Source organism: Hemiscyllium ocellatum, chromosome 1 (assembly GCF_020745735.1).
Source record: "Hemiscyllium ocellatum isolate sHemOce1 chromosome 1, sHemOce1.pat.X.cur, whole genome shotgun sequence".
NCBI lineage: Eukaryota > Metazoa > Chordata > Chondrichthyes > Orectolobiformes > Hemiscylliidae > Hemiscyllium > Hemiscyllium ocellatum.
In genome coordinates this window covers 82,044,771-82,061,542 of record NC_083401.1, presented here as the reverse complement: position 1 = coordinate 82,061,542, position 16,772 = coordinate 82,044,771, and the positions used below count along the sequence as shown (strand labels likewise).

Below are 16,772 nucleotides of genomic sequence, written 5' to 3'. Positions count from 1 at the left end.
GGTTTAACCAAGGACAGAAGTAAAGCTCAAATTGTAAGAGAGTTACTCAAACACTCAGGTGTATCAAAGAAACAGACAAGTGCAGTAGAAATAGAAAAATTTAAATTACAATTGAGGAAAATGGAGTTAGAAGATAAACAATGAGAGAGGGGTAAAAATGAGAGAAGATTCTTAGCTGAGCAAAGAGAGAGAAAGAAAGAATTTGAACTGGAGAAGTTGCGACGTAGCAAAATCTAGTTAACAGAATGGAGATAAAAAGAGAAGGTATTGATATATACAAATATATCAAAACTCTGCCACATTTTGATGAGAAAGATGTTGAAGCCTTTTTTATTTCATTTGTAAAATTGGCTAAGGAGATGGAGTGGCCCAAGGATTTATGGGCAATGCTGATTCAGACTAAACTGGCAGGCAGAGCTAGTGAGGTATTTGCCACACTGTCAGATGAGGTGTCAAGAGATTATGTAGAGGTTAAACAGGCTATTTTCAGTGCTTATGAATTGTTATCAGAAGCATATAGACAGCAGTTCAGAAACAAAAAAAGGAACCAGGAGAGATTTACGTTGAGGTTCAAAGAATTAAACATAGCCATTTTGATAGACAGGAAGTTGGAGGTTCTACAAGAGATTATTCTGCTAGAAGAGGTTAAAAACTCACTTCTAGAGATGGTAAGAATTCACATGGAGGAACAGAAATTTCAGGAAGTGAGAAGGACAGCAGAATTAGCAGATGAATACACATTAGTGCATAAGATACATTGGTTAGACCACTGTTGGAATATTGCATGCAATTCTGGTCTCCTTCCTATTGGAAAGATGTTGTGAAACATGAAAGATTTACAAGAATGTTGCCAGGGTTGGAGGATCTGAGCTACAGGAAGAGGCTGAACAGGCTGGGGCTGTTTTCCCTGGAGCGTCGGAGGCTGAGTGGTGAACGTATCGAGGTTTACAAAATTATGAGGGGCATGGATAGGATAAATAGGCAAAGTCTTTTCCCTGGGGTTGGGGAGTCCAGAACTAGAGGGCATAGGTTTAGGGTGAGAGGGGAAAAGATATAAAAGAGACCTAAGGGGCAATATTTTCACGCAGAGGGTGGTAGGTGTATGGAATGAGCTGCCCAAGGATGTGGTGGAGGCTGGTACAATTGCAACATTTAAGAGGCAATTGGATGGATATATGAATAGGAAGGGTTTGGAGGGATATGGGCCAGGTGCTGGCAATGGGACTAGATTGGGTTGGGATATCTGGTTGGAATGGACGGGTTGGACCGAAGGGTGTGTTTCCATGGCTGTACATCTCTATGACAAGCTTCAAGCCAGAATTTCGTCCTGTTAGGGATAGAAATTGGGAGAAGGGGAGATCCTACACTATGAAAGAATGAATAGAGAACACTGGTAAGAATTTACCACATGAAAGATGAAGAAATTAAGGTTCAGTTAGTGGATACCCTGTTTGATGTAATGGAGAGGGTCAGACAGAAGTGTTTAGCCCTAAAAGGCTGACAGACTTGCAACAGCAAGACATGACAATAACAGATACGCATGAGGATGCATACTCTGAAAAGGAGACAGAGAATATTCCGAGGGTTACTATCTAAAAGATAGAATCCTAAGACAGAAATGGAGACCACAGCAGGTTAGTGCAGAAGAGAAATGGGCCGAAGTGCTCCAAACTGTTGGTAGCATACAGACAGGTGGTGTTATGGATAGCACATGAACTACCAACAGGAGATCACCTAGGGGTCCCGGTCTTATACCGCCAAAGCATCAGATTGTGTCATTGGCTTTTAATAGTCAATATACTCAATTCAAACTTGATTGGAGTTTGATATTTTTGAGAGTATAATTTAAACTGATTGGTCTAATTCAAATTTGTTTTTGTCTCCAAGCAACCAGCTACACTATCTGCTGGACTAAAAGGTTACATTATATCTGGTTCAGAACACTTGCAGCTGTCAGGTAGTTTTGCTAGATTTTAATTTTCTTAAAAGGTACAGTACATCCACATTTTCATAACACTTTGCATGAAATGGAGTCAGAGATGTACAGCATGGAAGCAGACCCTTCGGTCCAACCCGTCCATGCCGACCAGATATCCCAACCCAATCTCATCCCACCTGCCAGCACCCAGCCCATATCCCTCCAAACCCTTCATATACCCATCCAAATACCTCTTAAATGTTACAATTGTACCAGCCTCCACCACATCCTCTGGCAGCTCATTCAATACATGTACCATCCTCTGCGTGGAAATATTGCCCCTCTAACCCTAAACTTATGCCCTCTAATTCTGGACCCCACCACCCCAGGGAAAAGACTTTGCCTATTTATCCTATCCATGCCCCTCAATTTTATAAATCTCTATAAGGTCACCCCTCAGCCTCTGACGCTCCAGGGAAAACAGCCCCAGCCTGTTCAGCCTCTTCTTGTAGCTCAGATCCTCCAATCCTGGCAACATCCTTGGAAATCTTTTCTGAACCCTTTCAAGTTTCACAACATCTTTCTGATAGGACGGAGACCAGAATTGCATGCAATATTCCAACAGTGGCCTAACCAATGTCCTGTACAGCCGCAACATGACCTCGCAACTCCTGTACTCAATACTCTGACCAATAAAGGAAAGCATACCAAATGCCTTCTTCACTATCCTATCTACCTGCGACTCCACTTTCAAGGAGCTATGAACCTGCACTCCAAGGTCTCTTTGTTCAGCAACACTCCCTAGGACCTTACCATTAAGTGTATAAGTCCTGCTAAGATTTGCTTTCCCAAAATGCAGCACCTCGCATTTATCTGAATTAAACGCCATCTGCCTCTTTTCAGCCCATTGGCCCATCTGGTCCAGATCCTGTTGTAATCTGAGGTAATCCTCTTCGCTGTTCACTTCACCTCCAATTTTGGTGTCATCTGCAAACTTACTAACTGCACCTCTTATGCTTGCATCCAAATCATTTATATAAATGACAAAAAGTAGAGGACCCAGCACCGATCCTTGTGGCACTCCACTGGTCACAGGCCTCCAGTCTGAAAAACAACCCTCCACCACCACCCTCTGTCTTCTACCTTTTGAGCCAGTTCTGTATCCTATGTTAAATGTTAAAACTGGAGACAAAACAAAAACATTTTCTCAGGTGGGTGGACAAAGATTGTGCCACATTTACCAAGTGACCTTTAAATTTAAAAGTATGCACATAGCTCTGGCTTAATGTGTATTCCATCCAACCATACAATGATAATCCACATGATCTAAAAATGGCCACACAATGGGAAAACCTAAGCAATTCTTTTTAAAGCTTTGAAGCATCTAAAATGTAGACATTTCTACCAGAAAATGAAGACACTGAAGTGGATGACATTCCTCCAAATACAAAGTGTATTTCCACAAAAAATAATGATGAAGAAAGGAAAATTGTAACTGACATTCCAAATCATACTTTTACTAACGTCTTGGAATAGTAGTGGTGACAGATTATAAAGTACATTTAAACAAAGAGCTGTTTAAAAATTGTGTAAACAGGTTGCATTTTTAAAGTTAAATAAATGGTCTTTACTCCCAGAGGATGAGACTTAGATCATCAAAACTAATAGTACTGATTTTTTTTTAAATTGGATAAAAGTTGTGTGAAAATATAAAATCACATATATGCAACTATATTTTACAGATAGCCACTATTACTGAGTATCTGTTATCAACCAAACATTTAAAATTATGAGAACATTTTAGATAGAGTACTAAAGAGTAGTTGAGAGCAAAATGTTTTGCAATACTAAGCGTATGCTTAGACATTACTTAAAGTCAATCAAAAAGACTCACATTTTGTTCACAGAGGAGTTTCAGGTCATCTCGTTGGGGAGAGCTACCAAGTCCCCACTGAGCCTCTAAAGCATCGAGCTGATTTGGTACAAGTATATTAGCCCGTCCTTCTCCTGGACCATTTTGATCCACAATTAACTCTTTCACTCTGGCATAGGGAAGGGGAAGGAGAAAAAATATATCATGATGACAGTCTCACCTTTAAGGATAATTTCTCCAGTTAGATTTTAGACTTCAATCTTACTGCCATAATAGACTGAACATGTAGATTTATAATAAGATTCACATAAAATTGGCATATTCAAATAATAAATTTTTAAAAGTGTACCAAAAATAAAACATATAGCTTCGGTTTAGCAAAATATCAAGAAACCAGTTATTGAACTTGTGCATGCTTTGCAAAAAATTAATACTGCAGAATATTATCTAGAAGATATCTCAGCTAAGAACCTCTTACGTTGAATGAAGGTTAACTTTTACATACAAATATAAACCTTCATGATTCCATGGGAAGTGAAGGAGAATTATCTGAGTACTACTTCAGAAAAGACCTTTACTTTGTCTTTTCCTATCATTGGACCTTGATTAACTGCCACTAATTTTGGACACCATCACAGAACCTTCCTTTGACTGGAAAGAAGGTGATATTTTCATCACTCTCAGTTTCACACACTCCCACACAGAAGAAACGAGGTCAAACTACCACCTGTGCTGCGGTAACCATATTCTCAAGCTAGGCATCCAGTTCCACGATGAATGAAAGCAACCATGTTCTACAACAGATTTCTGTTAAGTGCAAGTCAATTCCTCATTGTTCACAGTAAAACCAAAAGATAAGACCAGTCCATTGGGCCAAAATAAACAAAATTACACATCCAATGTCATGATCTGATTCATCTGAACTTGTACAGAGACCGATCTTGGTAGTTCACATTCCTAACATCAAAGAGGGTTTGCAGGTATGATAGATCTATAGCAGGACAACTACTTCGGAAAGCATCTTTTATGTTCTTGTTAAGCTAGATCACCCCTGCTGTACACAGTGTGTTAAAAGGACCAAAAATCTGTAAATTAATGTTTTGGGTCCACTGACCCTCAAGATTAGAACAGAATCACTGGACTTGAAAGATTAATTCAGTTTCCTCTTCACAGATGCTGCAGACCTGCTGAGTTTCTCCAGTATTTTCTGCTTTTGTTTCAGATTTCCAACATCTGCTGTTCTTTGGTTTTAAACTAATACAGGGAGTTGAATTTTATATCCTTGTGGATGATGGAAGAAAACAAATGAAGGACTTCACTCCATTATATATGTAAGGGAGATGAGGAAGGGGCATTGGATTTCTGCAAATCTCCAGATTCTTAAGAATAAATTAAAGGAGCTGGTCTTTCAATGTAAAGTTTGAAAGGATAGGATTTTTGACTTCTCAAACAGGTGAATTCAACCTCTCATGACAAAACTTCAAACAACTCACTAACTAAATGCTACCTGAACCTACCAAGGCAAGTCATTTTAGAATGCTAGACCATAAAGAGGAAGTGGCACAAGACAAGTGTGATGTCACAATGCCATAACAGCAAAACGTTTTATACAATTTGAAATGTCTGCTTGAAATTGCAATTACTAGCTGTAATAAATAGGTAACTTACAGGTTGTAAATGAAAAACAATTAACCATTTCACTTTCTGCAATGGTGAACAAACTATATAAATAATCAACAAGATGATTAAGGCATAACCTCTATCAGTAGAGCTTGAATTTAGCACCGCTGGATTAAAACATCCAGAAAACTACAATGCAGAAACACTGTTCTTGATCTGACTGACCAGTGCGTATAATGAAATGCAATACATGAAAGGAAGTTCTCTGTTTACAAGCTTTTTTAAAAAAAAATTGTCCCCAACATGTTCAGCAAATATATTTGCATCTTCCATTGCACATTTAAAGCCATCTAGTAAAATTGCAGAACAGAGACTTCTGCCAGCTTCTCATCTATTCTTGTGTTTCTGCAGTTTTAATTTTTGAGCCATGCACAAATGTCATTTGAAAACATACAATACCACTGCTGAAAATTACACTGCAACTAAAAATATACATATAACCATGCAAAAACAGCGTTTTGTTAAACACTCCAACAAAAATGGGAAAAGGTGAAGGGGTGAAAGACATGCAACAGAACTTTATACAAATTCTGACAAATAAACAAAAGGTACAGTTTATAGTAAAAACAGAAAATACTGAAAATTACTTAGCAAGTCTGGCAGTATTGGTGTAGAGTAAAAAAAAATCTTTCATCAGAACTGAACAACTGTTTCTTCACAGACACTGAAAAACTTGCAAAGTATTTCCAGGTTTGCTGTTTTTATTTTCAGATTTACACCACAGTATTTTGCTTTAATGGGAGAGCTCGTAGTAATTGATGGATCATAAAGACCAGTATAAAAAGAATGAGAGGTAGTAGAAGGAAAAGAAACTGATAGAAAGACAAAGAAGACCTGGTAGGTGAAGGAGGGAAGTCATCATATTCGAGGTAGGTAGGAGAGAGGTCAGAACGGCTCCCACCACCTTGCTGAAAGGGAATATCCGAGGGACTTATTCCAAACTCCTTTACTCTGCAGTATCAAGCAAATGAGTGAACAAAGGGGGAAACCCAGTCAGGAGGGAACAGTAAAAGACACATTTTTAAAGCTAGAACGTTAAAAATATGACATGTAATTCTAGAAATAATACTTCAGCAGAGTTCTGCTTTTTACAAAAGGTCAAAATTAACAGTCAAATATGAAGCTGAAGCCAGCAAAATTGTTACCTTTATCTTAAACTGCTTCATTTGCAATACCAGAATTTTAATGAACTATGGCTAAAAAGTAATTTTAATTTCAACTAAAATTGTGTTTTACAAAGTATTTGATATTGTATTTTGTGTACTAGGTCAATAACTGTCATAAATTAAATTAATTTACACCATTCAATTATTTACTCCATTAAACAATTATATCCAGAAATTACAAGTTTGAGTCTTTCCCTCAAATATTCTCTTGCGTACAGTGATGTCCATGGCTATGAGATTAAACAATCTCGTGATTAGAAATTATTTTCTCTTAATGTGTGTTTCCTCAATCCTCCTTAAGGTGGACTGAGAACACTTGGTGAAAGATGACCAGTTACAAATCATTAAGGTGCTAAATTTTGCAGATGACACTATGGCTTTAAGAGGTATATTTTGCCCTTTTTAGTTTAAGAAAGGAGGTTAAGACAGAGATACTGAGTGGCCTGTTCCAAGCTAATAAAGTAAACAACTTGAGAGACCTTGGGTTTTTGTTTAAAACATTTGGAATAGTAACAGCAGCATCAACAGTGTGGTGCTGGAAAAGCACAGCAAGTCAGGCAGCATCCGAGGAGCAGGTGAATCGATGCTTCAGGCATAAGCCCTTCATCAGCAATTCCAAAACATCAATTTTCCTGCTCTTCGGATGCTACCTAACCTGCTGTGCTTTTCTAACACCACACTCTCAACTATGGGCAATTTAGCATGGCCAATCCACCTAAACTGCACATCTTTGGACCGTGGGATGAAACCGGAGCAGCCAAAGAAAACTCACAGAGACACGGGAAGAATGTGCAAACTCCATACAGACAGTAGCCTAAGGGTGGAATTGCACCCTGGTCCCTGCAATGAGGCAGCTGTACTAACCACTGAGCCACCGTGCCACCCCAGGTGTCCACACTGATCATCAAAAATCCATCTATTCTATCTCATTTCCCAGCACATGACCTGTGGCTTTGTATGTTATGGCATTTCAAGTGCTTATCTGAGCAATTCTTCAATGTTTTGAGATTTCCCACCTCTACCACCCTTTTAGTTTGAGTGTTCCAGACACCCTTCATCCTCTGGGTGAACTTCTTGTTCCTTACTTTAAAATGGTGCTCCTCGTTATTAACCCCTCAACGAAGGGAGAAGAGGTTTCTCCTATCTATCTATCTCCTTCAGAGTTATCTACACATCAATCAGATCCCTCCTTAGACGCCTCTGCTCCAATGAAAATAATCCAAGTTTATCCAATCCAATGTCTTCTGCACCCCTTCTAGTGCAACCACACCCTGCCTGCAGTGTCATGAACAGAACTCTATACAGTATGTCAACTGTGACATAATTAATGTTTTATAAACTCTTCCACAACTGCCTTGTGTATTAAATGACATTACAGTTAGTTCTTCAATAATGCAATGGGTTGCGTTCTTGTGCAATCCCACATTATAAAAAAATCATACTTTAGTAACAGCAGTTAAAGCACTGATGATGTAATCGCATTACAGCCAACACGTTTAAAAGTTCACACTGTAGAAACAGCATCCTCAATTCATCAATTGCGTTACAGCAAATTCACATTGACAAAACCTGCATTATAACAAAACAACCTGTACTGATAAAGGTAAGTATCCCACATGTATTCTTAACCTGTTCTGCTGCCTTCTGGGGGACACTAGGTAAGATTATGGCCAGTCAGGGACAGTAGTAGGAAGTTGTGCGTGGAATCCGAGGAAATAGGAGAGGTGCTAAATGATTATTGTTTTATCAATATTCACACTGGAAAAAGGCATTGAGAATACTAAGATACAGGCTGTTAGACTAGACGGATTGAGGTTCACAAGGAGGAGGTCGTAGCAATTCTGGAAAGTGTGAAAACAGATGTAGGTGCTTTACTCAGAGTAGTGGGCGGCACGGTGGCACTGTGGTTAGCACTGCTGCCTCACAGCGCCAGAGACCCGGGTTCAATTCCCGACTCAGGCGACTGACTGTGTGGAGTTTGCACATTCTCCCCGTGTCTGCGTGGGTTGGCTCCGGGTGCTCCGGTTTCCTCCCACAGTCCAAAGATGTGCGGGTCAGGTGAATTGGCCGTGCTAAATTGCCCGTAGTGTTAGGTAAAGGGGTAAATGTAGGGGTATGGGTGGGTTGCGCTTCGGCAGGTCAGTGTGGACTTGTTGGGCCGAAGGGCCTGTTTCCACACTGTAAGTAATCTAATCTAATCTAGTAAGGCCGTGGAACTCCCTGCCTACAACAGTAGTAGACTCGCCAACATTAAGGGCATTTAAATGTTCATTGGATAAACATATGATGACAATGGAATAGTGGAGATTGGTTTCACAGGTCGGTGCAACATTGAGGGCTGAAGGGCCTGTACTGCGCGATAATGTTCTATTCTTTGTATCTCTCTTTGTAGGCAGGGCATTCCATGTCCTTACCACTCTGAGTAAAGAAACTGCCTCTGACATCTGTCCTATATCTATCACCCCTCAATTTAAAGCTATGTTCCCTAGTGCTAATCATCACCATGCAAGGTAAAAGGCTCTCACTGTTCACCCTATTTAATCCTCCGATCATCTTGTGTCTCAACCTTCTTCTAACGAAAACAGCTTCAAGCCCCTCAGCCTTTCCTCATACAGCATTCTCTCCATACCAGGCAATATCCTGGTAAATCTCTGTACTCTTTCCAATGCTTCCACGTCCTTCAGAGAATGGAACGACCAGAACTGTACACAATACTCCAAGTGCAGCCACACCAGAATTTTAAATAGCTGCAACATGACCTCATAGCTCCAAAACTCAATCCCTCCACTAACAGAAGCTAACACACCGTACGCCTTCTTAACAACCCTGTCAAACTGGGTGGCAACTTTCATGGATCTATGCACATGGACACAGATCTCTCTGCTCCTCCACACTATCAAGAATCTTACCAATAGCCCAGTACCTTGTATTCCTGTTCCTCCTTCTAAAATGAATCACCTCACACTTTTCTGCATTAAATACCATTTACCAAGTCTCAGCCCAGCTCTGCAGCTTATTTATGTCCCTCTGCAACCTGCATCATCCTTCTGCACAACTCCACCGACCTTAGTGTCATCCGCAAATTTACTAAACCATCCTCTACGCCCTCATCCAGATAATTTATAAAAGTGAAAAACAGCAGTGGCCCCAAAAGAAATCCTTGCAGTATGCCACTGGTAACTGAACTTCAGGAAGAACATTTCTCATCAACCACCACCCTCTGCCTTCTTACAACTTGTCAATTTCTGATCCAAACTGTTAAATTACCCTCAATCTCATGTCTCCATTTTTTGTGCAATAGCCTATTGTGGGGTACCTTACCAAATGCCTTACTGAAGTCCATATACACCACAGCAACTGCTTCACCCTCATCCACTAATTTGGTGACGTTCTCAAAGAACTCTAAGTTTTGAGAGGCACGACCTACCCTTCACAAAACCGTGTTGACCATCTCTACTCAACTTATTCTTCTCTAGACGACTATAAATCCTTTCTCTTATAACCTTTTCCAACAGTTTATCCACAACTGGAGTAAGGCACACTGGTCTATAATTATCAGGGTTGTCTCTACTCCCCTTCTTGAACAAGAGAATAGCAACATTTGCTATCCTCCAGTCTTCTGGCACTATTCTTGTAGACAATGATGACATAAAGATCAAAGCCAAATGCTCTGCAATCTCCTCCCTAGGTTCCCTGAAAAATCCTAGGATTAATCCCATCTAGCCCAATGGACTTATCTATTTTCACACTTTCCAGAATTGATAACACCTGCTCCTCGTGAACCTCAATCCCATCTAGTCTAATAGCCTGGAAATCAGTATTCTCCTTGGCAACATTGTCTTTTTCCAGTGTGAATACTGATGAAAAATATTCATTTAGCGTCCTCCTATATTCTCGGACTCCACACACACAACTTCCCACTACTATCCTTGATTGACCCTAATCTTTCTCTCATCATTTTTTTTACTCCTGACATGGCTTTAGGGTTTTCCCTGATCCTACCTGCCAAAGACTTCTCATGTCCCCTCCCAGCTCCTCTTAGTTCTCTCTTTCGGTCTTTCCTGGCTAGCTTGTAATTCTCAAGTGCCCTAACTGAGCCTTCATGTCTCACCCTTTAATAAGCCTCCTTCTTCCTCTTGACAAAAGATTCAACTTCTTTAGTATACCATAGCTCCAGCACTTGACAACTTCCTCCCTGCCTGACAGGTACATATTTATCAAAGACCTGCAGTAGCTGTACCTTGAATAATCTCCACATTTCAATTACGCCCATCCCTTGCAGTTTCCTTCCCCATCCTATGCATCCTAAATCTTGCCAAATCGCATCATAATTGCCTTTCCGCCAGCTATAACTCTTGCCCTGCAGTATATACCTATCCCTTTCCATTGTTAAAGTAAACATAACTGAATTGTGGTCACTATCACCAAAGTGCTCAGCTACCTCCAAATCTAACACCTGGCCTGGCTCATTACCCAGTACCAAATCAAACTATGGTCCTGCCTCCTGCTAGCCTATCTACATACTGTGTCAAGAAACCCTCCTGCACACACTGGACAAAAGCTGACCTATTTAAAGTACTTGAACTATAGCGTTTCCAGTCAATAGTTGGAAAGTTGAAGTCCCCCACAACAACTACACTGTTACTCTCGCTCCTATCCAGAATCATCTTTTCAATCCTTTCCTCTACATCTCTGTTACTTTTCGGAGGCCTATAGAAAACTCTCAACAGGGTGACTGCTCCTTTCCTGATTCTAACCTCAGCCAATACTATCTCAGTAGATGAGTCCTCATCAAACGTCTTTTCTGCCACAATATTAGTGTCCTTGACTAACAATGCCACACCTCCCCCTCTTTTACTACCTTCCCTGTTCTTAGAGGAACATCTAAAACCCGGAACCTGCAACAACTATTCCTGTCCCTGCTCTGTCCATTTCTCCAAAATGGCCTCAACATCGAAGTCCCAGGTACCAACCCATGCTGCAAGTTCAACCAACTTCGTCTGGATGCTCCTACTGATAAGTTGGAAATAGATATAGTGACCATATAGAAAATGGAGCTTAGAATGTTAACTAAAATGGCTGAAGCACATTGGCTATATTGCCCAGCATCCTGAGCGAACAAATTGCTAATACAGCAACTTGCACAGGCTGGGTAAACATGTCCAATCCCACAGATCTGAGAATGACATAGTACCAGCATTAGGTCAAAGGGCAGCCATCAGAAGAGTACTGGAGCCTTATGGTCTAGTTGTAACACACTAATGAGGTTTGAATGTTTACATTTAAAGAGCATCTCAGAGATTTGACTGTTGCTTTGAAGGGTTAGAAAAATAATGGGAGTTAATGTCAGACTTTAAAGATAGTGTTAAGATCTTAACCAGATGGGTGCTGGTGTCTGTGTGTTAGATTTAAAGCATGTTTTGATGTGTAAGCTTACAATTAAGTATACTTTGATTAATATACTTTGCGATAGCTTAATGACACGGGACTCTGTATTGCGTGAGAAGTTATGTATAAATGTAACAACTTTCCCTATCTACGGTGAGAGAATCCACTCTTTAGTAACCAGTGTGGTCTGAGTGGCTTTTCTCTCCCAAGTCTTGTTAGTATATTCATATACTAACAGTCTTGAATAAAAACAGTACTGTTGAAGTGTATTAATTAAGTGGTGGTTCTCTGTTCTTGGACAGGCTTTCACACTACTGTTGAAACAGACACACTTCAAACCACCTTCCTGCCTGCCGATACACTCTTGCCGAGCTTATGACCACACTACTCTCAACCTCCTGTATACACTAGAGCTACAATTCATGTTCCCATCCCTCCTGCTGAATTAGTTTAAACCTTCCCAAAGAACATTAGCAAATTGTCCCCCCAGGATATTGGTATCTTTCTGGTTCAGGTGTGGACCATCCTGTTTGTAAAGGTCCCACCTACCGCAGAATGAACCCCAATTATCCAGGTATCTGAATCCCTCCTTCCTGCATCATCCCAATAGCCTCGTGTTCATCTCCTCTCTCTCTATTCCTCGTCTCGGTAGCATGTGGCACGAGTAACGAACCAGAGATAACAACTCTTGTTAGATTTACTGGCCTGTAGTTTCCTGGATAATGGTACTATATTAGCTGTACTCCAGACTTCTGTTACCCTCCTGTGCTGGAGACAATTTGAAAATTAACGTCAGAACCTCTGCAATCTCCCCCTTTTCCTCCCACAGCAGCCTGGGATACATCTTATCTGAGTCTGGGGATTTATCCACGTTCAAGCCTGCTGAAACCTCCTCTCTCTCAATGCTAATTTGTGCAAGTATATCAGCTCCCCTCCTTGAACTACATTTGTATTCACTGTAGAGAAGGTCAAGATATTCAAGTAAAAGCAAGGCTGTCTTTTGGCTCCAAAAAGATTGCCAATTTGGTCCCTAATTCACCCTACTCTTTTACTGGTTATTCTCTTGCCCCAAGTGTACTTATAAAAATGTTTGAATTCTCCTCAACATTATCTTCTTGTGTTTTACATGTCATCTCTTGACTACACTAATTTTTTAAAAAAGTATCTCCCTGAATTTTCTATACTCTGACATCCAGTGTTTTGAACATCTTGCTTGAAGATTCTATTCCCTAGAATACAGAACTGCCAGTCCTATCCTTTCCTCAACCATGTCTCTGTTATAGTGATGATGTCATACCCCACACAGCATACACTGTGAATCAATATGGTCAGGATATGGGCAAGTTCTCATTCACTGCACTATGCCTTCTTCTTAGATCTAACTGACTGACTACCATTTGTCTTTTTCTCTGTTGTGTCTGTGTACCCAACTAGTGGGAGGGGTATCCCTCCGACCTATTCTCCAGTCTGCAGGAAAACTAGCCTCCTCATCCCACATTGCGGAGGCTCAGAAGAAATATCCCTTGTTATCCTTAGAATGAAAAAACAGAAATCATGATTTCATAGGCTTGAGCAGAGACAATAATCCTCACTGTTTCAATCTGAAATAGATTAGGAGTGATGATATTCCAGAACCCAACTCATAGATTTATTGCACATGCAGCAAGACAACCATTTAATTAATAACATTTCAAAAATATCTGTTGAAATATTTATTTGTGGTTCCTGGCCTTCATGACAACACCTCCCAGTCCTATAATGAAAAATATTAATTTTTAAAATTTGTGCATCATTAGCAAGGCTAGTGTTATTAGCACCACAATGCTGTTTGTGATAACCAAATGATTTGCTCAGTCATTTCAAGGATTATTAAGAATTAACCATGTTGTTGTGATTCTGGAGACACGTGTTGGCCAGAATGAGAAGGACAACAGCTTTCCTTCCTTAAATAACATGAGCAAGCAGAGCTTTAACGATAATCCAACAGCTTCATGGTAACTTTTCGTTCCAGATTCCAGTATATCAAACTCACTTCTTAAAACGATCAAGAACGTACAAAACATGCAATGTTAAGCTCTTAATGTTTGACTAAAAGGCATGTGGCATTTAAGATTTAAATACATTAAGCTTAAATTCAAAATGCATTAACAATTCTTATACAGCTACAAATGGAACAAAACAGAATTTTATAGCTTCAATATTTAAGTTAGGTAAATAACATTAAAAGACTCCCAGATAAGATCTTACTTTATAATATGAAAATGGGGATGGCAACTTTGTTTCATTTACTTGATTTTGAAAATCATACCTGTTTGCATATCTAAGTGTGTTTAGTGTGTTCTCACATGAACCCATTCCTGGAGAGATAGTGGCGATCTATAAATGCACAAAGTTTAGAAGATTGCATATCAATCCAAATGCATCAACAATTTTCACCAATCTCCAGTTCAAGATTCATGATGAAGTAAAAACCACCGGTAATCTACCCCTTTGAAATACTGCAATTTCAGACCACGAATGCAGAATTATTTATCTTCACAGCCAGATTGTATTCACAGTCAAAAGTTGGTAACAGTGAGCAAAAGCAGAGACTTAGTTGCTCAGTAGAACTTGAAATCAATAAATTAATCTTTTAAAGTTTTAAAAATAGAAGGAAGACTGATAGAAAGCACTTATCCCAATGCTTTATAGATTCATAGATGTACAGCATGGAAACAGATGCTTAGGTCTGACTCATCTATGCCAACCAGATATCCTAACAAATATAATCCCATTTGACAGCACTTCGCCCATATCCCCCCCAAACCCTTCTTATTCATATTCCCATACAGATTGCCTTTTAAATGTTGTGGCTGTAGCAGCCTCCACCACGTCCTCTGGCAGTTCGTTATACACACACATTTTAAATTCATCCCCTCTCAGCCAAAACCTATGCCTTCTAGTTCTGAACACCCCCATCCCATGGGAATGGCCATGTATATTTACCCTATCCATGCCCCTCATGATTTTATAAACCTCTAAGGTCACCCCTCAGCCTCAGACGCTCCATGGAAAACAGCCCCAGTCTATTCAGCCTTCCACTATAGCTCAAACCCTGCAACCTTGTCAATATCCTAGTAAATCCTTTCTGAACCCTTTTAAGTTTCATAACATCTTTCCGATCTTTGAGTTGGCTTTTATTTTTTGCAAGCGTGACTTTGTCACTATTATAATAAGATTTGCAAATGTTGGTTTCAATAGAATTGTATACCCTAGCGGAGTAACAGTGACTGAGTAATCATGCATCATTTTGAAAAGTTCTGCTTCCTTTGTGTTACTGCAGATGCAGGATTCAAATTCTTGCCTCTGAAGAAATGCTTCGATTGTTTGCCAGGAACTTATGTTTATTGAGTATAGGAACCAATTTGTCTCACTGGCTACCCCATTAGGGTCAATTTCTGATTGTGCCACTTTGTTTTGTTTTATTTTGTTTTGAACATTATAGCGCAGTACAGGCCCTTCAGCCCTCGATGTTGCGCTGCCCTGTCATACTAATCTGAAGCCAATCCCACCTACACTATTCCATGTACGTCCATTTGCCTGTCCAATGAAGACTTAAATGCACTTAAACTTGGCGAATCTACTACAGTTGCAGGCAAAGCATTCCATATACTTACTCTCTGAGTAAAGAAACTACCTCTGGCATCTGTCTTGAACCTACCTCCCCTCACTTTAAAAGTTGTGTCCCCTCGTGTATGCCGTCCCCAAACTTGGAAAAAGGCTCTCCCTGACCACCCTATCTAACCCTCTGAATATCTTGTATGTCTCTATTTATTAAGTCACCTCTCAACCTTCTCTCTAACAAGAACGGCCTCAAAAGCCCTCAGCCTTTTCTCGTAAGACATTCCTTCCATACCAGGCAACATCCTAGTAAATCTCCTCTGCACCCTTTCCAAAGCTTCCACATTCTTCTTATAATGCGGTGACCAGAACTGTACACAATACTCCAAGTGTGGCCATACCAGAGCTTAGATTCCTTCCAATCAGGATTTCATTACAATAAAAAGGATACGAAGCATCTGAGAGTCCTGGAGATGGTGAAATAGAAAGGTTGAGGAAGTGGTGGTAAAGAAATAGAATGAGTGCAGATTTGGAGACGGAGAGGTATAAAGACTGAGGAAAATGAGACAGATTTTCAACAACAGAACTAGGGTGTGGAGATGAGATAGAGAGTGAGAAATTGGAGGGATAGAGAGAGCGAAAGATTGGAGTTGAAAGATGATGAGGGATTGGAGATGTTGAAATTGACTGTAAGGAATTTGAAAGGTTAAGCCAAACAGAGGGAGGAGTTGATGATGAGGGAACCAAGTGAGGGGAGGATTGAAAATGGAGAAATACAAAGAATGGAGAGATACCAAGACTGAAGAGTTAGCAACAGAGGGATGCACAGTGAGGACCTGGATGTGCAGAGATAGAAAGAGTGAAGGATTAGAGACTTAAGGAAAAACAGAACAAGGGATCAGAAATGAAGAAACAGAGAGAAACACTGAAGGCAGAAAAAGGATGTAGGTTTACTCGCTGAGCTGGAAAGTTCGTTTTCAGACATTTCAGCACCATACTAGGTAACATCATCAGTGAGCCTCCCGATGAAGCACTGGTGGCATGGTCTGCTTTCTATTTATGTGTTTAGGTTTCCTTGGATTGGTGACACCATTTCCTGTGGTGACATCATTTCCAGTTCTTTGTCTCGGGGGTGGTAAATGGGATC

The 16,772-nt window shown here is 40.1% G+C and overlaps 1 protein-coding gene across 3 annotated transcripts in view; it reads right to left on the bottom strand.

The window, feature by feature from the left end:
- kif2a (kinesin family member 2a) overlaps window positions 1–16,772 on the bottom strand; it is a 146,868-nt gene that overhangs the window by 18,698 nt on the left and 111,398 nt on the right. For 2 of the 3 annotated variants that reach the window (XM_060830301.1, XM_060830292.1), the window contains exons 16-17: window positions 14,334–14,401; window positions 3,813–3,960 (exon numbers count right to left, since the gene is read on the bottom strand). In XM_060830301.1, the coding sequence (XP_060686284.1) occupies window positions 3,813–3,960; window positions 14,334–14,401 (216 nt within the window). Of the gene's footprint in view, window positions 1–3,812; window positions 3,961–6,305; window positions 6,423–14,333; window positions 14,402–16,772 lie in introns of all 3 variants that reach the window. The other variant, XM_060830311.1, reaches the window with a different exon arrangement.